Source organism: Hippocampus bargibanti, linkage group LG09 (genome assembly GCF_051943395.1).
Source record: "Hippocampus bargibanti isolate YZ-2025 linkage group LG09, ASM5194339v1, whole genome shotgun sequence".
Lineage (NCBI taxonomy): Eukaryota > Metazoa > Chordata > Actinopteri > Syngnathiformes > Syngnathidae > Hippocampus > Hippocampus bargibanti.
In genome coordinates this window covers 6,171,611-6,188,627 of record NC_142742.1, presented here as the reverse complement: position 1 = coordinate 6,188,627, position 17,017 = coordinate 6,171,611, and the positions used below count along the sequence as shown (strand labels likewise).

The 17,017-nt window shown below is 40.9% G+C and overlaps 1 protein-coding gene across 5 annotated transcripts in view; it reads left to right on the top strand.

Annotated features, from left to right (window-relative positions):
• The window catches only part of LOC148893451 (ryanodine receptor 3), a 102,104-nt gene that overhangs the window by 52,456 nt on the left and 32,631 nt on the right, over positions 1-17,017 (top strand). For 4 of the 5 annotated variants that reach the window (XM_089005056.1, XM_089005053.1, XM_089005054.1 and 1 more), the window contains exons 29-51: positions 28-142; positions 1,219-1,351; positions 1,474-1,577; positions 2,815-2,950; positions 3,027-3,213; positions 3,301-3,409; positions 3,492-3,612; positions 5,695-5,864; positions 6,070-6,290; positions 7,384-7,474; positions 8,638-8,778; positions 10,382-10,545; positions 10,985-11,063; positions 11,619-11,708; positions 11,803-11,958; positions 13,213-13,275; positions 14,416-14,491; positions 14,567-14,690; positions 14,755-14,870; positions 14,949-15,016; positions 15,096-15,217; positions 15,379-15,428; positions 16,378-16,438. In XM_089005056.1, coding sequence (XP_088861182.1) covers positions 28-142; positions 1,219-1,351; positions 1,474-1,577; positions 2,815-2,950; positions 3,027-3,213; positions 3,301-3,409; positions 3,492-3,612; positions 5,695-5,864; positions 6,070-6,290; positions 7,384-7,474; positions 8,638-8,778; positions 10,382-10,545; positions 10,985-11,063; positions 11,619-11,708; positions 11,803-11,958; positions 13,213-13,275; positions 14,416-14,491; positions 14,567-14,690; positions 14,755-14,870; positions 14,949-15,016; positions 15,096-15,217; positions 15,379-15,428; positions 16,378-16,438 — 2,697 coding nt within the window. The remainder of the gene's footprint in view (positions 1-27; positions 143-1,218; positions 1,352-1,473; positions 1,578-2,814; positions 2,951-3,026; positions 3,214-3,300; positions 3,410-3,491; positions 3,613-5,694; positions 5,865-6,069; positions 6,291-7,383; positions 7,475-8,637; positions 8,779-10,381; positions 10,546-10,984; positions 11,064-11,618; positions 11,709-11,802; positions 11,959-13,212; positions 13,276-14,415; positions 14,492-14,566; positions 14,691-14,754; positions 14,871-14,948; positions 15,017-15,095; positions 15,218-15,378; positions 15,429-16,377; positions 16,439-17,017) is intronic. The other variant, XM_089005057.1, reaches the window with a different exon arrangement.

Genomic DNA, 17,017 nt, shown 5'->3' with positions numbered 1-17,017 from the left:
CAACCGGTGCTCTTATTTCCCTTGCAGTGACATCATGAACAATAAGGTGTTCTATCAACATCCCAATCTTATGAGAATTCTGGGCATGCATGAGACCGTCATGGAAGTTATGGTCAATGTGCTCGGAGGGGACAAATCCCAGGTTTGAAAGCTTCAAAGCTATTTAGATTCACACGCCATGTAATTAGGTACACGTGTACACAAAAAAACCCACCTGTCAGTGTATCAGAAATTGCCTTCACAAGGCTAAGTCTGAACATATTTGGAGGGGGGGAATCAACAGGATAATGAAAAGGGATTTCTTCAGCCGTCATCTGTACTTCTTTGAAGTGACAGAGTTATCAGCACAACTTTAGTTCGTTGACGAAGCTCTTTGGATGAGGAGCGAAACGTCCGACACCTTCAAAGATGTACAGATGACAGCTGAAAAAAAACTTTTCATCGATGGGACCACTGCTGTACGACTGAGCGCCTACACAGACCAATCAACAGGATGGTGATGAGATATTTACGATTGCAGCTGTAGCGTACTGTGTTGACGAACTGTCATTATTTATCTTTTAGTGATCATTGTAGTGATTATGTAATGATGAACGGCGGCTTGTCATCACTCAGGGACACTACATTCTTTATTGAATTTTAAAGGCTTAAGCAGATCAAAACCATCTGAAAATCAGTGATTAGTTCGAAGGCTGGTTTATAGTTTAGCGTTTCGACTTGAATCTTGACTTCAGCACAGACACAGTACACAATATAGCTTTATGGGGTGAATATTACTTCTGAAAAGCTACATCGGGATTGGGCACAAGAGCCCATCAAAAAAGACCGACCGAGTATGGTGAAAAGAGGAGTAATGAGAACATTATAGGATGGAAGAAAATAAAACAATAAAATCAATTCAAAATGGATCCTCTTGGACTGAGATATTGGTGACTTCCTTAAAAAAATGGCCATGCGGCTTCCTGATAAACTTAAAACCCAGTTTTAGCCACAGATTCTGTATCTTGGTAATTTTCACTCAGTGATTGTCTTCCGAATGGATGAGCGGTAGTGAGTGTGTCCTTTTTTAAAGTCTGCAGTTAAACAAATGGTAAACAAATGGTGATACACACACGTGCACACGCACACACACACACACACACACACACACACACACACACACACACACACTTTCAGAATATTGCGATTTGGCTTTATGTTGTATTTTTCATCCTGTAGGAAATAGCCTTCCCAAAGATGGTGGCAAGCTGTTGTCGCTTCCTGTGTTACTTTTGCCGCATCAGTCGTCAGAACCAGAAAGCAATGTTTGACCATCTAAGTTACCTCCTGGAAAATAGCAGTGTGGGCCTTGGTTGGTACCAATTTCAATTGTTTGCAAATTCTATATTCTTGTTTGACTAATTTTTCTGATATGAACGGAACAATGGAAAAAAATATTTATGTCTGAAGTGTACAGCAAATTTTGTGTTGCAGCTTCACCAGCTATGAGGGGCTCCACTCCTCTCGATGTGGCTGCTTCCTCGGTTATGGACAACAATGGGTTGGCTCTTGCACTGGAAGAACCTGATCTGGACAAGGTAGAACTCTTTGGAAATGTCACTTAAATATTTTGATTCTCGGCATCACCATACAAGCACCACATATTGGAAACTCATGACAGTAATTGGGTAAGAGGTGGGTCAAGCCACATGGCATAGATCCCACAGTTGGGTTTTTTCTGGCTGGTTGACCTTTCGCCACATAGTGTGGATCACTGGCTCATTAAAAGTGTTGTAAAAAGATTGACAGATCCTGCATTTTGCATGACCTAGCAGGAAACAAAGAAATATCATTTGGATTGGATAGGATTAGCCTTTATTAGTCTCACAGAGAATTTTACATTTCACAGCAGCAAAGTGTTGAAAGTAAGAAGAAAGGAAAGGAAGAAGTATTAAACCAAAATACAGGTGCTGCTGTAAAGGCAGCCACTCTCGCTGCGCCATCTTGAAGTTAAAAAAAAAGAACAAAATAAATAATGTGACAACACAAGAGCGACAGACAGTCATTAAGCACTTTCTTTGTTGTATGAAGCAGTTCGAGATGAAAGAGGTGAGGATCGAAGCATCCTTTACACCAGTGGATCAGGGACGTCATGGTGAAATGTGCATGTTTGCTACAAGCTAAATGTTGAAAGCAAACATGAAGCTGTAGCATCCATTGATGAAAAGAGACTGTCTCACATCTCCTGTCCCTCATAAATCCGCTTCAATTCCGAGCCGCGACACTTCCACATCCGCCCCAGCACAATCGTCTCAGAGCTTTGTAGCGATGACAGTCAAATGGCGCCGACATTCCTCCCAAATCAAAAACAGTGCTGGCATATTCGTGCTGCCGTAGATGCGCGACCAGTCAGCAGAACCAGAAAACCGTTATTCGTCCCACAATGGGGAAATTTGCAGTCCACAGCAGCAATTTGAAAGGGGATAGGGTGGGAGGGGGGGGTGTGAAAGGATAGAAACAAGATATTCGAAGCATAGCAAAATAAAAATGTCAACTGTATAGAGAATCAAAGAATCTCCTTTTTGATTAATGTCATGGCCAAAAATGTTGAAAAACAATCCATATCCATTCCAATGATACACAACAAGTCAAAGTAACTCGTAAGTAACACAGCTCGTGAGATCATTTGCCGACGGGTGTCTTCTCGGGAACCATCTTGGACTTCCAAGATGGACTTCCACTTAAAACGGCATTTTGCGGGATACATGGCTTCTCTGAAACCAAACCCAAATCCAGTGAGCAGTATATAAGACTATATTTTCCTTCCATCTGCAGGTCGTGACCTATTTGGCAGGATGCGGTCTTCAGGGTTGTCCGATGCTTCTGGCCAAAGGTTATCCAGACATTGGCTGGAACCCCATTGAGGGAGAACGTTACCTTTCCTTCTTGCGCTTTGCCGTTTTTGTCAATGGTACAATTGTTGTTGATATCTCCAGTCTGCAGTGTCTGCTGCGTTCTGATTCTTGAATGACTCATTTGTGTTCTAGGTGAAAGTGTAGAGGAAAACTCCAGCGTTGTGGTCAAGTTACTCATCCGTCGTCCAGAGTGTTTTGGACCTGCACTGAGGGGCGAAGGAGGGAATGGACTATTGGCAGCCATGAAAGAAGCCATCAAGATTTCAGAGACACCGGCTTTGGATCTGCCTGGTTCAGTGCAGGGAGTCAGCTGTGACGTGTGAGCCCAACAGACCTAAGTCATTTTTTTTCTTATACCTAAAAAAAAAGTCTTATTTATTGTTTGTGTTCACCCCCAAACTTTTAGCTCCACTGATGTTGACAATGAAGAGGAAGTGGTCCACATGGGCAATGCCATCATGTCTTTCTACTCAGCTCTCATTGACCTGTTGGGACGTTGTGCCCCAGAGATGCATGTGTGATGACCTCAAATCATATTTATGTCTTATTTATTGTTATTTTTTTGCATATAAATACCTATTAATTTGATGTCTATAGCTTATCAACAAAGGAAAAGGTGAAGCTCTTCGTATCCGTGCCATTTTGCGCTCCCTGGTGCCTACTGAGGACCTGGTGGGAATCATCAGCATACCTCTCAAAACACCCATCGTTAATAAAGGTATACTCGTCACTCGATAGCCAGTCTTTGTCAATCAAATGCTAACATTTACGACACACGTCCGCAGAACGCCAAATCTGCCTGTCTGCACCGCAATAACACACCAAACACCTCCTGTACTATAAGTATGACCTGGTTTTACAGAGTCTACGTTTGTAAATAAATTTACAGACGCACAAGGGGGACGTGCACTAGAAATTGCCCTTAGCCCCCAGAATTGAAATGCACCTACTTTTAAAAGCTCGGTCTACTTTTTTGTGACCAAATTTGCAAATATAAACTCCGGAACGTCCAGTGAGATGCGGTCTCAAACATGCAAGACTAGACTTGCCCTAACACAAGATGAAGTTATGATGTTTTTTCCGCTAAATTTTGAACAAAAGCAACAATGCAGTCAATGCAGTTCACAAGCTGTCAAACGGGAAATGTCCCATCCTAGTGACGGGTTAGATAATATTAACTCATTCACTGCCATTCCTGGATTTATTCGGGAATTGAAAATATGATGTAGAGCGCCATTCCCGAATTTGGTCAGGGTTTGATTTTTCATGCTGGGGTGCCGATAAAGCACTGGCCATGGCCTCTGGTAATATTTTTTTCTTTTCCACAAGTTTCCCTTTTTTCCATGTTAGCACTTTGCTTCAGCTTCAGTGGTTAAAGCGCTATGTAAACCAATATGTATGTATGTAATATGTATGTATTGCATTGTATTTTGGACAGCCACCCTCATTTCAAGCTCATATAACTTCAGACCCATATAATTTAGGAATTAACAATTTTTTTCTGATGAAGAAAGTCGAAGGTTTCTTACGCTGTATTGAATGTTTATATAGTCCTAAAACTCAATATTCTGTGGGCCCTGGAATTCAAGTGACAATGACAAAAACCCTGGCACGGGAGTGGACACATTTTCACACGTCTGGCAGTGAATGAGTTAAACAATATTAATTATATTTGCATATTACAACACGTTGTCTCGTACAACAATAGTTACAAAAGCTTGAACATTTCGAGCGGGGCAGAAGGTTATTGATTTAATTTAATGCTTATGCCTTTTTAATCAGCCAAGCGCTTTCCTGTGCACTCCCGCAGCTCAGAGTAAGCCGGATCGCTTCTACACTGAGCTGTCTTGCTCTATTGATTGATCTGCATAAGCACGGCAAGATATGCCCCTGATGCAGCTGTGAGCTCTGTCAGCAGACCACTGTAGAAGTCTCATCTGCTGAATAAATAAATATAAAGTCGTGGTCAAATTATTTAGGCACTTATTTCATCACCATTCAATTTTTTTACACCTTAAATTTCAATTCTTTGTCTTATCAAGGTATTTTGGACAATTCCACAACTCTAACATTTCTGGAGTTGTTTGGTGAAGACCTTTAAAATTTTCCGTATGACGCATTTTCTTTTTTTGTAACTGTACAGACGCTTCCCCACCTTACGAACGAGATATGTTCCGAGCGGTCCTTCGTAAGGTGAATTTGTTCGTAAGTTGCTTCAGTGCTGTATTTTGAATGGAATGTATGTTTAAGTCAAACACTGAACGGGCAAGTATAAAACACAGACACTCTGCTGCTGGCACATCATTACTGAATTACGTGCCAGCAGCCATTACATTTTGTCATGCATCGCATCCTCCTGGAGTGTCAACTGGGAAGAGGGATTTCTTCCCCGCTCACATACTCTGCGCAGCCAATCGTAAGTGAGCTCGGCGGATCGGGGCCTGAAGTCGTTGGCAACACTTCTGCATAGGGCGCTGATTGGTCAGCCTTGGTGTCCGTCACGTCAACTTCGAACCCTTGAAACCTCCAATGTGTCTGTGTGCGTGAAGCACAGTACGCAGCCAGCTCGGCCGGAGAAAGCCGCACAATACAAAATGTAACTTACAGCATCTCTGTCCAAACATTTTTCGACATACACACAAAAATGGTTGCATGTACCGTTGTTTGTAACTACAATGTTTGTAAGTTGGGGAGTGTCTGTAACCCAGCTACTTTCAATTGTATAATGTGCATCCAAGCAATTTTTCAAAAATCTTAAATACGTACATACAATACGCATATTTCTTTTGATGTGTCTCAGATGGCTCTGTGACAGAACCTGATATGTCAGCCTGCTTTTGTCCGGACCACAAGGCCCCCATGGTGCTATTCCTGGACAGAGTGTATGGTATTGAGGACCAGAGCTTTTTGCTTCACCTTCTTGACGCTGGCTTTCTTCCTGACCTGAGGGCGGCAAATTCTCTCAATACAGTAGGTAGAAGTGTGGGTAGGGTATCCGCCTCGAAATGAAAAGAATTATTGTGAAGTTTAAAGAATAGGTACTGTATTTTCCGGTGTATAAGGCGCACCCGAAAGCCTTAATTTTCTTGAAAAGATGACCTTGTGCCTAATACGCAGGTGCGCCTTATACATGAAGTAATATGAAGACCTAATTATGTCCCCCCACTCTCCTCAGGAGGGTCTGTGCACCACCGAGACAGCGTTGGCCATGAACCGCTATATCGGCTCCGCCATTCTCCCACTCCTCACCCGCTGCGCACCCCTCTTTACCGACACTGAACACAATGCCGCGCTCATCGATTCCACCCTGCACACTATCTACAGGCTCTCCAAGGGTCGCTCCCTCACCAAGGCCCAGAGAGACGCCATAGAAGAATGCCTGCTAGCTGTCTGCAAGTGAGGAAATCACACAAAAAAGCTGATTTATTTAGCGGAGGTTGAGATGAACAATGAATCAGATTCTGGCTCGTCCCTCTCGTCAGTAATGTAAGTTTAACCCAGTGGTGGACCGTGGATTTCATCACTAGGCCTTCAGTAGTGCAACGTCTGAATCAATCCAGACTGAAAAATGTGTGGTGTGATTTACTACAAGTCCACTAGAGGGTACCATTAGCCAGGAAATATCTGACCGACCTTTCAAAGTCAGCTTTATCGTCAAATATGCTAACATGCATGACATACAGCACAGATGAAATTAATGTCCTCTCGGATCCAGCGTGCAAGGCACTTATAATGTGGCTAAAAAAAAGACAGACAATTGACAACAGACAATACATGTAATTTCTGAATATAAAGTGAGGTAGTTTCGTATTCCTTATGATGTCCATTTTTGTCTTGAAAAGTCCATCTTGAAAATAGCTTTAACGGTAAATCTCCAACCAAATCAATTTCTTCTCCTTCTTCAACCATTGTGTGTTGACAAAACTGATATTAAATCAACACAATATACTTGCTTATGCAGCTCACTACCGACATAATGTGCTATCTCTGGCCAGTATGCTTTTATGACTAGCAGCTAGTCATACGGTGATTGACTAGTGACTAGCCAATCATGTGACTCGCCAATCATAGTTCGCGAAAACTTTCCAAGCAGGCCTTGGCCGTGGGTTGCCAACTCGAAATCGTATTGGTTAAATCAACAGTTTCGTCGACACTTATTTTATCCTCCAGGGCCAGCAGAACAGATTGTGAAGGCTTACAGATAGATTTTTGACCCTGGTAACAAATGATGGCTGAAATGTGATTGGTTAAATGCTAAAATACGAAAACACTTACGAAAATATGAAAACAAAGCAGCACAAAAGTGGGGAAACTAATGAAATGAAGCTGAAAGACAATTTGGAATTATTTAATAAGAATTCATGGACACAATATAATTAACATTAGTCCATGATTCAGATAGTTTTAAGCCAGCAGAGAAGGCTTTGCAGGCCTTGATGGTAACCAGACATGATAAACCGTCCATTGTAGTAACTGTTGTCCCCTCCAGGCACCTTCGCCCATCGATGCTGCAGCAGCTTCTGCACCGCCTCGTTTTTGACGTCCCCATGCTGACTGAATACTGCAAGATGCCTCTCAGGGTGGGAAACATATTCTTTACTTTTGTTTTTTTGTTTTGTTTCAATCTATCGTAATGTTATACCTGTCAACCAGCTGTATTTTGCTGTATTTAGTATGATTTTTGCACATTTTTAGATCGGTACGGCATACAATAGAGTTTTTACGGGAAGTGCAAAAATTGTTAAATATATTTTCGTTTTTGTCATTAAATATTAACAGTAATTAATTATAACAAATATCGCTTCTAGTAAAAAAACGATGTTGACCACCTTGAAACCAAGTCCGTGTGAAAAGTCTCGAGAAGAAACAAAAGTTCCAAGAAGTCAAGTTCCGGTCAAGTGGAATTTTATTTTGAAATCAGTTAAATTAAACATTTTACCGTGTTTCCCCCCCCCCCCCCCATAATATCATTCATATATATTTTATGAACATTATACATTGTAAGAACACAAATTAAAATAATTTTTTTGGCTGTGGACAAATTTAATTTGTCCACAGCAAAAAAAGCCACAATGCTCTAAATTCTACAACAAAGAACATACTTTATTATTGCTAGAAATCTGTTCGAACTTGTTAAAAGTCTTAATGTTTACATGTGAAATTTTGATAATACAGTAAAATTGCACAATGAAATATTTAGCTTATATTTAATTTATATTTATATAGTTTTGTTCTCAGTAAGTAAGGAAAAATTGAGCAGTTTATAAGGTCACACTGTCTCCCAGGTTGACAGGTATGTTATATTTCCTTTTCTGCATACTTCAAAAATCCCAAAATCAGACCTCGCTTTGCTCCACTGGTCACTCAGTCTTATAGTGTGTTGTATGAATAAGTTTTACTTCTCCGTGTCTCAAGCGCTTGGTGCTATACCCGTGCTAAACTCAAAATAGGCAGCAAGGGAGGAAAAAGGGTGGATAAATTAGTCTATTTTGTGATTACAGTCTTGTTGGCTCTGCTTAGCCACGAGAAAAAAGTACACAAGTTGTAAGATGTGACCTGCCTGGGGAAATAAGGAGAACACTTTTACATATCTTGAAGGTATTTGTTCCAAACCTGAGATAGTGCTCCTGTGCATTTCCAAAGCCTGTGCGCTTATTCAATGTGTAAAAGAACCCGGTGCTTACTTTGTACTCATTTTAAATGTTCATATAACATTAGCCTTTTATTCCTGTTTGTCCTCCAGCTGTTAACCAATCACTACGAGCAGAACTGGAAGTACTATTGCCTTCCATCAGGCTGGGGAAACTACGGCACAGCGCTTGAGGATGAACTCCAGCTCACCAAGAAGATTTTCTGGGGAGTGTTTGAATCGTTATCCCAGAGGGTGAGGGATTTATTAGTTATATATCTATCTAGCTATCAAGCTAGTTAGCTAGCTGGCTAGCTGACGTTGAGCTATCGATTGGATAATAATAATAATAATAAATAATAATAATAATAATAATATGACCACTTTTCAAAACTCTCAAGGTCACTTTATAGTCACAGGATAAGTTTTTCTGTGGGTGAGCAGCGGAAGCCACACGCGCCAGCGTTCACTCAACCCGGAAGTAACTTAAATAGATAGCAAGCTAGCTAATATCTTGCTAAAAGCTAGCCAGCTAGATAGCTAGCCAGATAGAGAGCTAAAAGTGTCCTTGAGAGTTTTGAAAGGCGCTTAGAAATTAAATGTATTATTATGATGATGATGATGATGATGATGATTATACCTCGCTAGATCGCTAATATATAGCCAGCTAGATCGCCAGCTAGACAGATAATAGATAGCAAATAAAAAGCTAGCTAGGTAGCTAGCTAGATAGCAAATAGCTAGCTAGCGAGGTAGCCAGATAGCTAGCTAGCTAGATAGAAAGTTGGATAGCCAGATAAATAAAAAGAAGTGAAGAGGGGAAAAAAGAAATAATAACGTCATTAGTGAGCTAAAAAAGCTTGTACATTAATACTTTAAAATACATACAAACTATTCTATTTCAAGAATGGACGACTAACATTCTGTACTTGAGTTACTTCTTGGCATGGTCCTCGCTTGCTTTTAGCTTCCCAACTACTAAAGATGCGGAGAGTGGGTAAATCGCCACCAAAGATTGCAGTGGGAGTCATAATTGCACTACTATACATGCAAATTGGGATCAAAATGGAGGGGCTATCAAATAGAATCATGAGCAGGGTTGAGAACTAATATGAGAGCGCAGTGAGTAAGCAGCTGGGTTCTTAAACGCTATAAGGAGCTCAAATATTCTAAAGGGAATCTTGAGACTAAGAACCAAAAAGATTTGATCTGATTAAAACTACCATCTTCATTGCAATGGCCTTCGGGATCAAAATGGCCAATTGCAGTGGAATATTAAATGTAGCACCTGGACAAATATGTTTGTCAATATGTTTGCCACGTCACGCCAAATACGTCATGGCGTGACGTCACGAACTGGGGGCGGGACTTTCTGAAAATGCCCAATTCGCAGCTCAATTTTTTTGCAGATTTTGGACACTTTAAGTCATTTTTATTGGTGTTTTGCATTTGAATACAAATATCATACTGCGTGTTTTGGGTATTTTAGATGCTATCAAACGTTTTTCTGATGTCAGTTAGGAAACAAAAAAGTAGTGTCGGTTGTCCTTTAAATGAACATGCATGTGTGCAGAAGACATCATGAGATATCGCAAATGTTTCGACTCAGCACACTTATCAAGATGCATGCCAGTGCAAAGAGTCTTTGCAGAAAGCCAGCCTAAAAAAACCCATCAATATCCAAATGGATGTTATTGATCCAGAGTCTGAAGCATGCGAGCGCTTCAGCTCTTAAGATTCCTCATTGAACGGCTTCCCCTTTGTCTTGTCATGACTTCATTTGCCTCCCAACCCTGATGAGCAAGTAATGAATGTCAACACTTCAATTCAGCAAAGCTTTCTTCTTCCCTTTGAGCAGAAATATGACCCGGAGCTGTTCAAGATGGCGATGCCGTGCCTCAGCGCCATCGCCGGAGCGTTGCCGCCCGACTATGTGGACGGCCCCGTTGGGGGAACAGAAGACAAGCCTGTTTCTGTAAATGCTCAAGGCAACTTTGTATCTAAACCTCTCACAACTGCCAAGTAAGCCACACCAGAGCAACATTGTAACATGCTCATTTACAAACTTTTCTTGTCCAAAATGAACAGAAATCAAGAGACTGTTTTTATGTATTTATTTATTTACTTGCTCTTTTACTCATTTATGTGTCTATTTATTCATGTATTTATTTATGGATGTATTTATTCATTTATCTACTTGTGTTTTTACTTATTTATGTATCTGTCTATTTATTTGTATTGATGTATGTATTTATTTATCCATTATTTATGTACAGTAAAGTCTCGTTATATCGATATCGGATATATCGATAGTCCCGGTTATATTGATACTATTTCTATGCACGCACGGAGAAAATTACATGCAAACAGGGTCGGATATATCGATAGTCCCGGTTATATCGATATTTTTTCGGACTCCCTTGAATATCGATATAACGAGACTTTACTGTATTTATTTTAGCATTGCCCTCCCGGAAAAGCTTGAGCACTTTGTCAACAAGTATGCAGAATATTCACATGAGAAATGGTCAGCAGAGAAGGTAAGGCCATTGTGTCTCTCCTCAAACTATAACTACTCTTGAAAAAACTAAATGAATAAATAAATACAGTGAGACCTCAACTTACGAACACCTTATATTATGAACTTTTCATTTTACGAACGTCAAATTTATGAAATTAAACCTTATAATAAGCACTATTTTCATAATACACACCCACCACGGCTGGTCCATCAAGCACACGACCTTCGGATCTGGCGGAGTGATCTTCTCTGAAGCACACGGCCGAACAGCAACAAACAAATAATCCTGACTGCAATAAAGTATGCGGCAATAGATTCACAGTTGTCGAAAAAAATTGCTTTTGTGAAGCCGTTTATTCTCATGACAACAAGGCAGTTTGTTTGTGTACAGAGGAGCAATTCCCTCCATTGTTTTAAGATTCATAACTCCACCACATGATTCATTGTCGTATCTGAGCAAAGCAATAAAGCGACCAAAGTAGAACAAAATCCAAAAGTATCATTGTGTGAAAGATATTAGGGAAGAATAGACAAGCTGAGTCATCCATCACAATCCACTCCGATTGTTCTCCAGGTGCTTCTTGGATGGAAATACGGCGACTGTGTGGATGAGAAGGCTCGAATTCACCCGCAGCTCAGGACATACAAAGCTTTGACAGAGAAGGTAAGGAATATCAGATTGAGGATGAAGCCGTATATGAATCAACTAATGGTGATTGATCCTTATCTCTTTTATTATGTTCCCTCTTGATGTCAAGGAGAAAGACATTTATAGATGGCCAATCAGGGAGTCATTGAAGAACATGCTGGCAATGGGCTGGAGTGTTGACCGGGCCAGAGATGGAGAGAGCTTTTCTCACTATCGCGACAATGAAAAGATACGAAAAATCTCTCAGGCCTCACAGGTAAGACAGGTAAAATAAAATTTACATATCTTGAATCGATTTTATACACTAGTCTTAAAGGACAACCGACGTCCCCGGACAAGTTGTGTCCATAATTTGTAAAATGGCTTCAAATGACTTCTACTGAGCGTATTTTACAAGGATTCCACCGCATATAGCTATATTTTACGTTTTAAGACTCGCGCTGAATATTCCGGAAGTCTTGTTTTTGAGTTGGTGACGAGTCCTCACCCTACGTCACTGAAAGAACGCCCCTGACCGAAAAAAGGACACATTGTAGAAGTCCTTCCATCATGTCAATGCATTTTGCTGTACTTGTTTGGTCTGAAAACTTCGTGTTGCACCAAAAAGAGGCAGAGGAGGGAGACAAAGCTCCGTGTAAGGAATTAATCAGCCTGTGGAAACGGCCTCAAATTGGCACGGAATAAATTCTTTAATCGATTGCAAACATGTATGCTTTCCTCTTCAGAACTATTTGAATCATATTCATAACTGGATGAGTAACAACAAAGCATATTCTCCGAATCTGAAGCCATTGTTTTGATTCTCCAGCAATGCAAGACGTCTTGGCATGACGCCACGAACATGGGGGCGGGACCTTCTGAAACTGGCCACTTCCGGGTTCATTTTTTTTGCAGATTTTGGACACTTGAAGTCATTTTTATTGGTGTTTTGCATTTGACTAAAACTATCATACTGCGTGTTTTGGGTATTTTAGACGCTATAAAACGTTTTTCTGATGTCAGTTAGGAAACAAAAAAGTGATGTCTCACTATTCATAAATGGATCCCCCCCAAAAAATTGTTCAATGAATGGGTATATTTCTTTAGTTCTCAAAATGTATTTTCAGGTCTTAATATTGTCATTTCTAATTAACTGTCATATATTTACATGATCCGAGATAAGTTACTTACAGGTTGAGTGAAGGTCTCGCTAGCTATCTGTTAGCTATCTATAAGCTAGCTAGCTTTCTATCCGAGTTACTTTCTATCTGAGTCACTTCCAGGTTGAGTGAAGGCCTAACTAGCTATCTGTTAGCTATCTATTAGCTAGCTAGCTTTCTATTCGAGTTAGTTCCGCGTTGAGTGAACGCTGCGCGTGTGGCTGCCGCTGCTCACCCACAGAAAAACCCTGTCTGTAAAGTGACCTTGCGAGTTTTGAAAGGCGCTTATAAATGAAATTTATTATTATTATTATTATTATCAGTAGTAGTAGTAGTATTAATAATTTCTCCAATGCCTCCATATTCTTTTCACATTTCAGGCAAATGGCTATAATCCAGGGCCAAAAGATACAAGCAATGTGATTCTTTCCAGAGAGCTACAAGTGAGTGACCACACAATAATTTCCCTTTTTTTCTTTTAAAGAGCAAAAGACAAACAAAATGATTACAATACACGAGTGGTGGACAGTCAAGGCCTGCAAGGCCTTCTCTGCTGGCCTAAAAATATCTGAACTGATGTTAATTATATTTTGTCCATGTCCATTTTTATGAAATAATTCCAAATTGTCTTTCAGCTTTCTTTCATTGCTTCCAGATATGTGTTTTCGTATTTAAGCATTTAACTCATTCACTGCCAGACGATGTGCAAAAATGTGTCCACTCCAGTGCCAGGGTTTTTGTCATTGTCACTCAAATTTCAGGACCCACATAATATTGAGTTTAAGGACTGCATAAACATTCAATGCAGCACAAGAAACCCTCGACTCTCTTCTTTCATCAGAAAGAAAGAGTTCATTCATAAATGATATGGGCCTGGAGTTATTTAAGCTTGAAATGAGGGTGGATGTCCAAAATACAATGCAATACAAACTTACTGGTTTTTATAGCGCTTTATCAACAGCTGAAGCTGGAACAAAGCGCTAACATGGAAAAAAAGGAAATGCTGCCCCCTTGTGGAAAAGAAAATAACTTTGCCAGAGACCATGGCCAGCGCTTTATCGGCACCCAAGCATGAAAAAACAAAACCCGAACAAATTTGTGAATGAGGCTCTCCGTCATATTTTCAATTCCCAAGTAAATTCGGGAATGGCAGTGAATGAGTTAACCAAGTAAATGTCAGCCATTATTTTTACCAGGGTCAGAAATCTACCTGGACGCCTTCACAATCAGTTGTGCAGGCCCGGCAGCATAGAATAAGTATTGATCATTGTATTGCTTTAACCAATCAGATTCCAAGATGGCAACACCAATGCCTTCTCGCAGGCCTTCTTTCTTGGCTAACGGTAGCCCTTAGTGGACTTAGAGTAAATCACAACACACTTTTTAAATGAGTCGCTGTATCTGCAATCAAGGTTGTTTGGTCATAAAATATTTATTAAAGGTCGGATCGATTCAGCCGTGGCACTACTGACGGTCGAGGTTTGAAATGCACGGCTTGCCACTGCAATGCACATACACACGCACACACACTTGACTGAAGGTTAAGCAGTATTGAGAACCTTCTGTTTTGTCTTTGCTCCAAGGGGATGGTGGACGTGGTGGCTGAAAATTACCATAACATCTGGGTCAAAAGAAAAAGGAGTGACCTTGGAAGTAAAGGTGATTCCATTTAAGTGTTTTCGCCTTCCAATACACGCATGACTTCTAACGGTTGATCAGAAACTGTGCTTTTAGTTGGCGGCACGCACCATTTGCTGGTGCCCTATGAGACGCTGACAGCGAAGGAGAAGGCTCGTGATCGAGAGAAGGCTCAGGATCTCTTCCGTTTCCTGCAAATCAGCGGCTACAGTATTACGAGGTGGACACAAACGCTGATCCATGCGCGTTCCTCGAGAAAAATGATGTAATGAATTGTCTTCCAGAGGTCTAAGGGACTCGGAGCAGGACTCCTCCTCGATGGAGAAAAGGTTTGCGTACAGGTTCTTGAAGAAACTGCTCAAGTATGTTGACTCCGCCCAGGAGTTCATCTCTCACCTTGGTATGATTATGATGATGTCACGACTAGATCAGTGTCAATGTTCTATTCAGTTCTAATGCCAAAACTGATTTGATCCAGAGGCCATGGCTGCCAGTGGCAAACCGGACAGATCACCCCATGAGCAAGAAATCAAATTTTTTGCCAAAGTAAGATTGCCATGCGCGCATATACGATGTATAAACATCTGTGATTTGTCAATCTATGACCTTCGTTCCCCCTCCCCAGGTTCTTCTTCCACTCATTGACCAATACTTCAAGAATCACTCCCTCTACTTTCTGTCATCACCCAACCAGAACCTGAGCAGCAGCGGCTATGCCTCGAACAAGGAGAAAGAAATGGTCACCAGGTCACCGCCACATTGCCCTGCATGGACAATTTACTCTTGTGCATAGCATGAGAGGAACCGTCATTGCATGACAACAAATTTGATTGTTGGTCTTTTCCTTTGGCTGTTGACTCATTTTACCCTTTTCAATGTCTTCCCTTTTCTATCTGTCACATCTCCAGCTTGTTTTGTAAACTGGCAGCTCTTGTCAGGCATAGGATTTCTCTATTTGGTAAGCTGCTTCTTCCTTCTCTGTGTAAATTGTATGTGTGTGTGTGTGTGTATGTGTGTGCGTGTGTGTGTTTATGTGTGCTCTTATTTCTGCATGGTTGTGGGGATCAAACCTGTTTAAACAGTCAGGTCCTGGACACCATTTGACATATAGGGACAAAAGACCTTGTCCCCAAAATGAAAACATAAAAAAACGTGACAGAAGCTGCTCTGACGGTGCCTATGAAATTTTGAAATATACAGGTAACATCCGACTTACGACTGACTTCCGTTCCGACCAAACGGTCGTAAGTCAAAATGGTTGGAAGTCAAAATCCATTCAAAATGTTGAATAGAGACTCGGAGGCTGACTCGCAAACTCCTCCCTCTGGTGCCATCAGACGGTCAATTGCTCTGCGAGAGTGAGATGCTGGCTAGCCAAAATTGTCGTCTGCATTGCCGGCCTACTAGAGCGTTGCGGTGCCAGACGTATAATTAACATTTTTAAAATAGGCTCTGGAGGTCGTGGTTGTAAGTATGGGTGGTCGTAAGTCGAGCCAGTCATAAGTCAGATGTTACCTGTATTGAAATTTATTCCTACGCATGTAAAATCGTTTTTTTTTTAAGTCTTCAAACGACACGGTCCAAACATGACTTCATAAAGTCTTATATTTGAACGTGTGTATAAGCTGACAAAGCCACCGTGTGCATGTCTGAATTTTTTTAGAGCTGTAAGTCATTTGGAAAGGGTCGTCCCCGTAAGTGATGAGGTCCGAAAAAGTGGTCCCCAGACAACATGAAAATGCGTATGTGTACATGTGTGTGTGTAAATCAAGACTTTTTCCCCCCAATTTTACTTCCCTATTTTCCCTGTTTTCTTTTTTTGCATTGTTGTGGCAATATGAAAATGTGTCATTTTTCTTTTTTTTTCTCATCCTGATGATTCTTTCTGCCTGCTTGCTATCTCCCAGGAAGTGACTCGACCACGATGGTGAGCTGTTTGCACATCCTGGCCCACACGCTGGATACCAGGTGTGTGTGTGTAAACGTGACAGCATATACTGTATTTTCCAGACTATAAAGCCACCCAAATGTCTTCATTTTCTTCAAAAGATGACCCTGCGCCTTATACGCCAGTGCGCCTTATGTGTGAAGTACCATATTTTTTGGTGTATAAGGTGCACCGGAATATAAGGCGCACCCCCAATGAATGGTGTTTTCAAAATGTTCCCACATATAAGGCGCACCGGAGTATAAAACACACCTTCAATGAATAACAAAAGATTTCCAAATAAATGAAAATATAAATGTTTTCCTAATATAAGGCACACCACATTATAAGGGGCTCGTAGAGGCTGGGGTTACGCACAACTTGTTCAACAGGGCAAAACCGAGTCGTGGCTGCTGACAGTAGTTGCGAGACTTCACATATAAGGCGGACCTGTGTATAAGGCACATGGTCATCTTTTGAAGAAAATGAAGGCTTTTGGGTGCACCTTATACACTGGAAAATATGGCAATAGAAAATATGGTGATATTGAGCTCAATTTACCCCTGTGGAAAACTAGTGCACGGTTCATGCTGGGATATATAAAAAGTAACCCCGGTCTC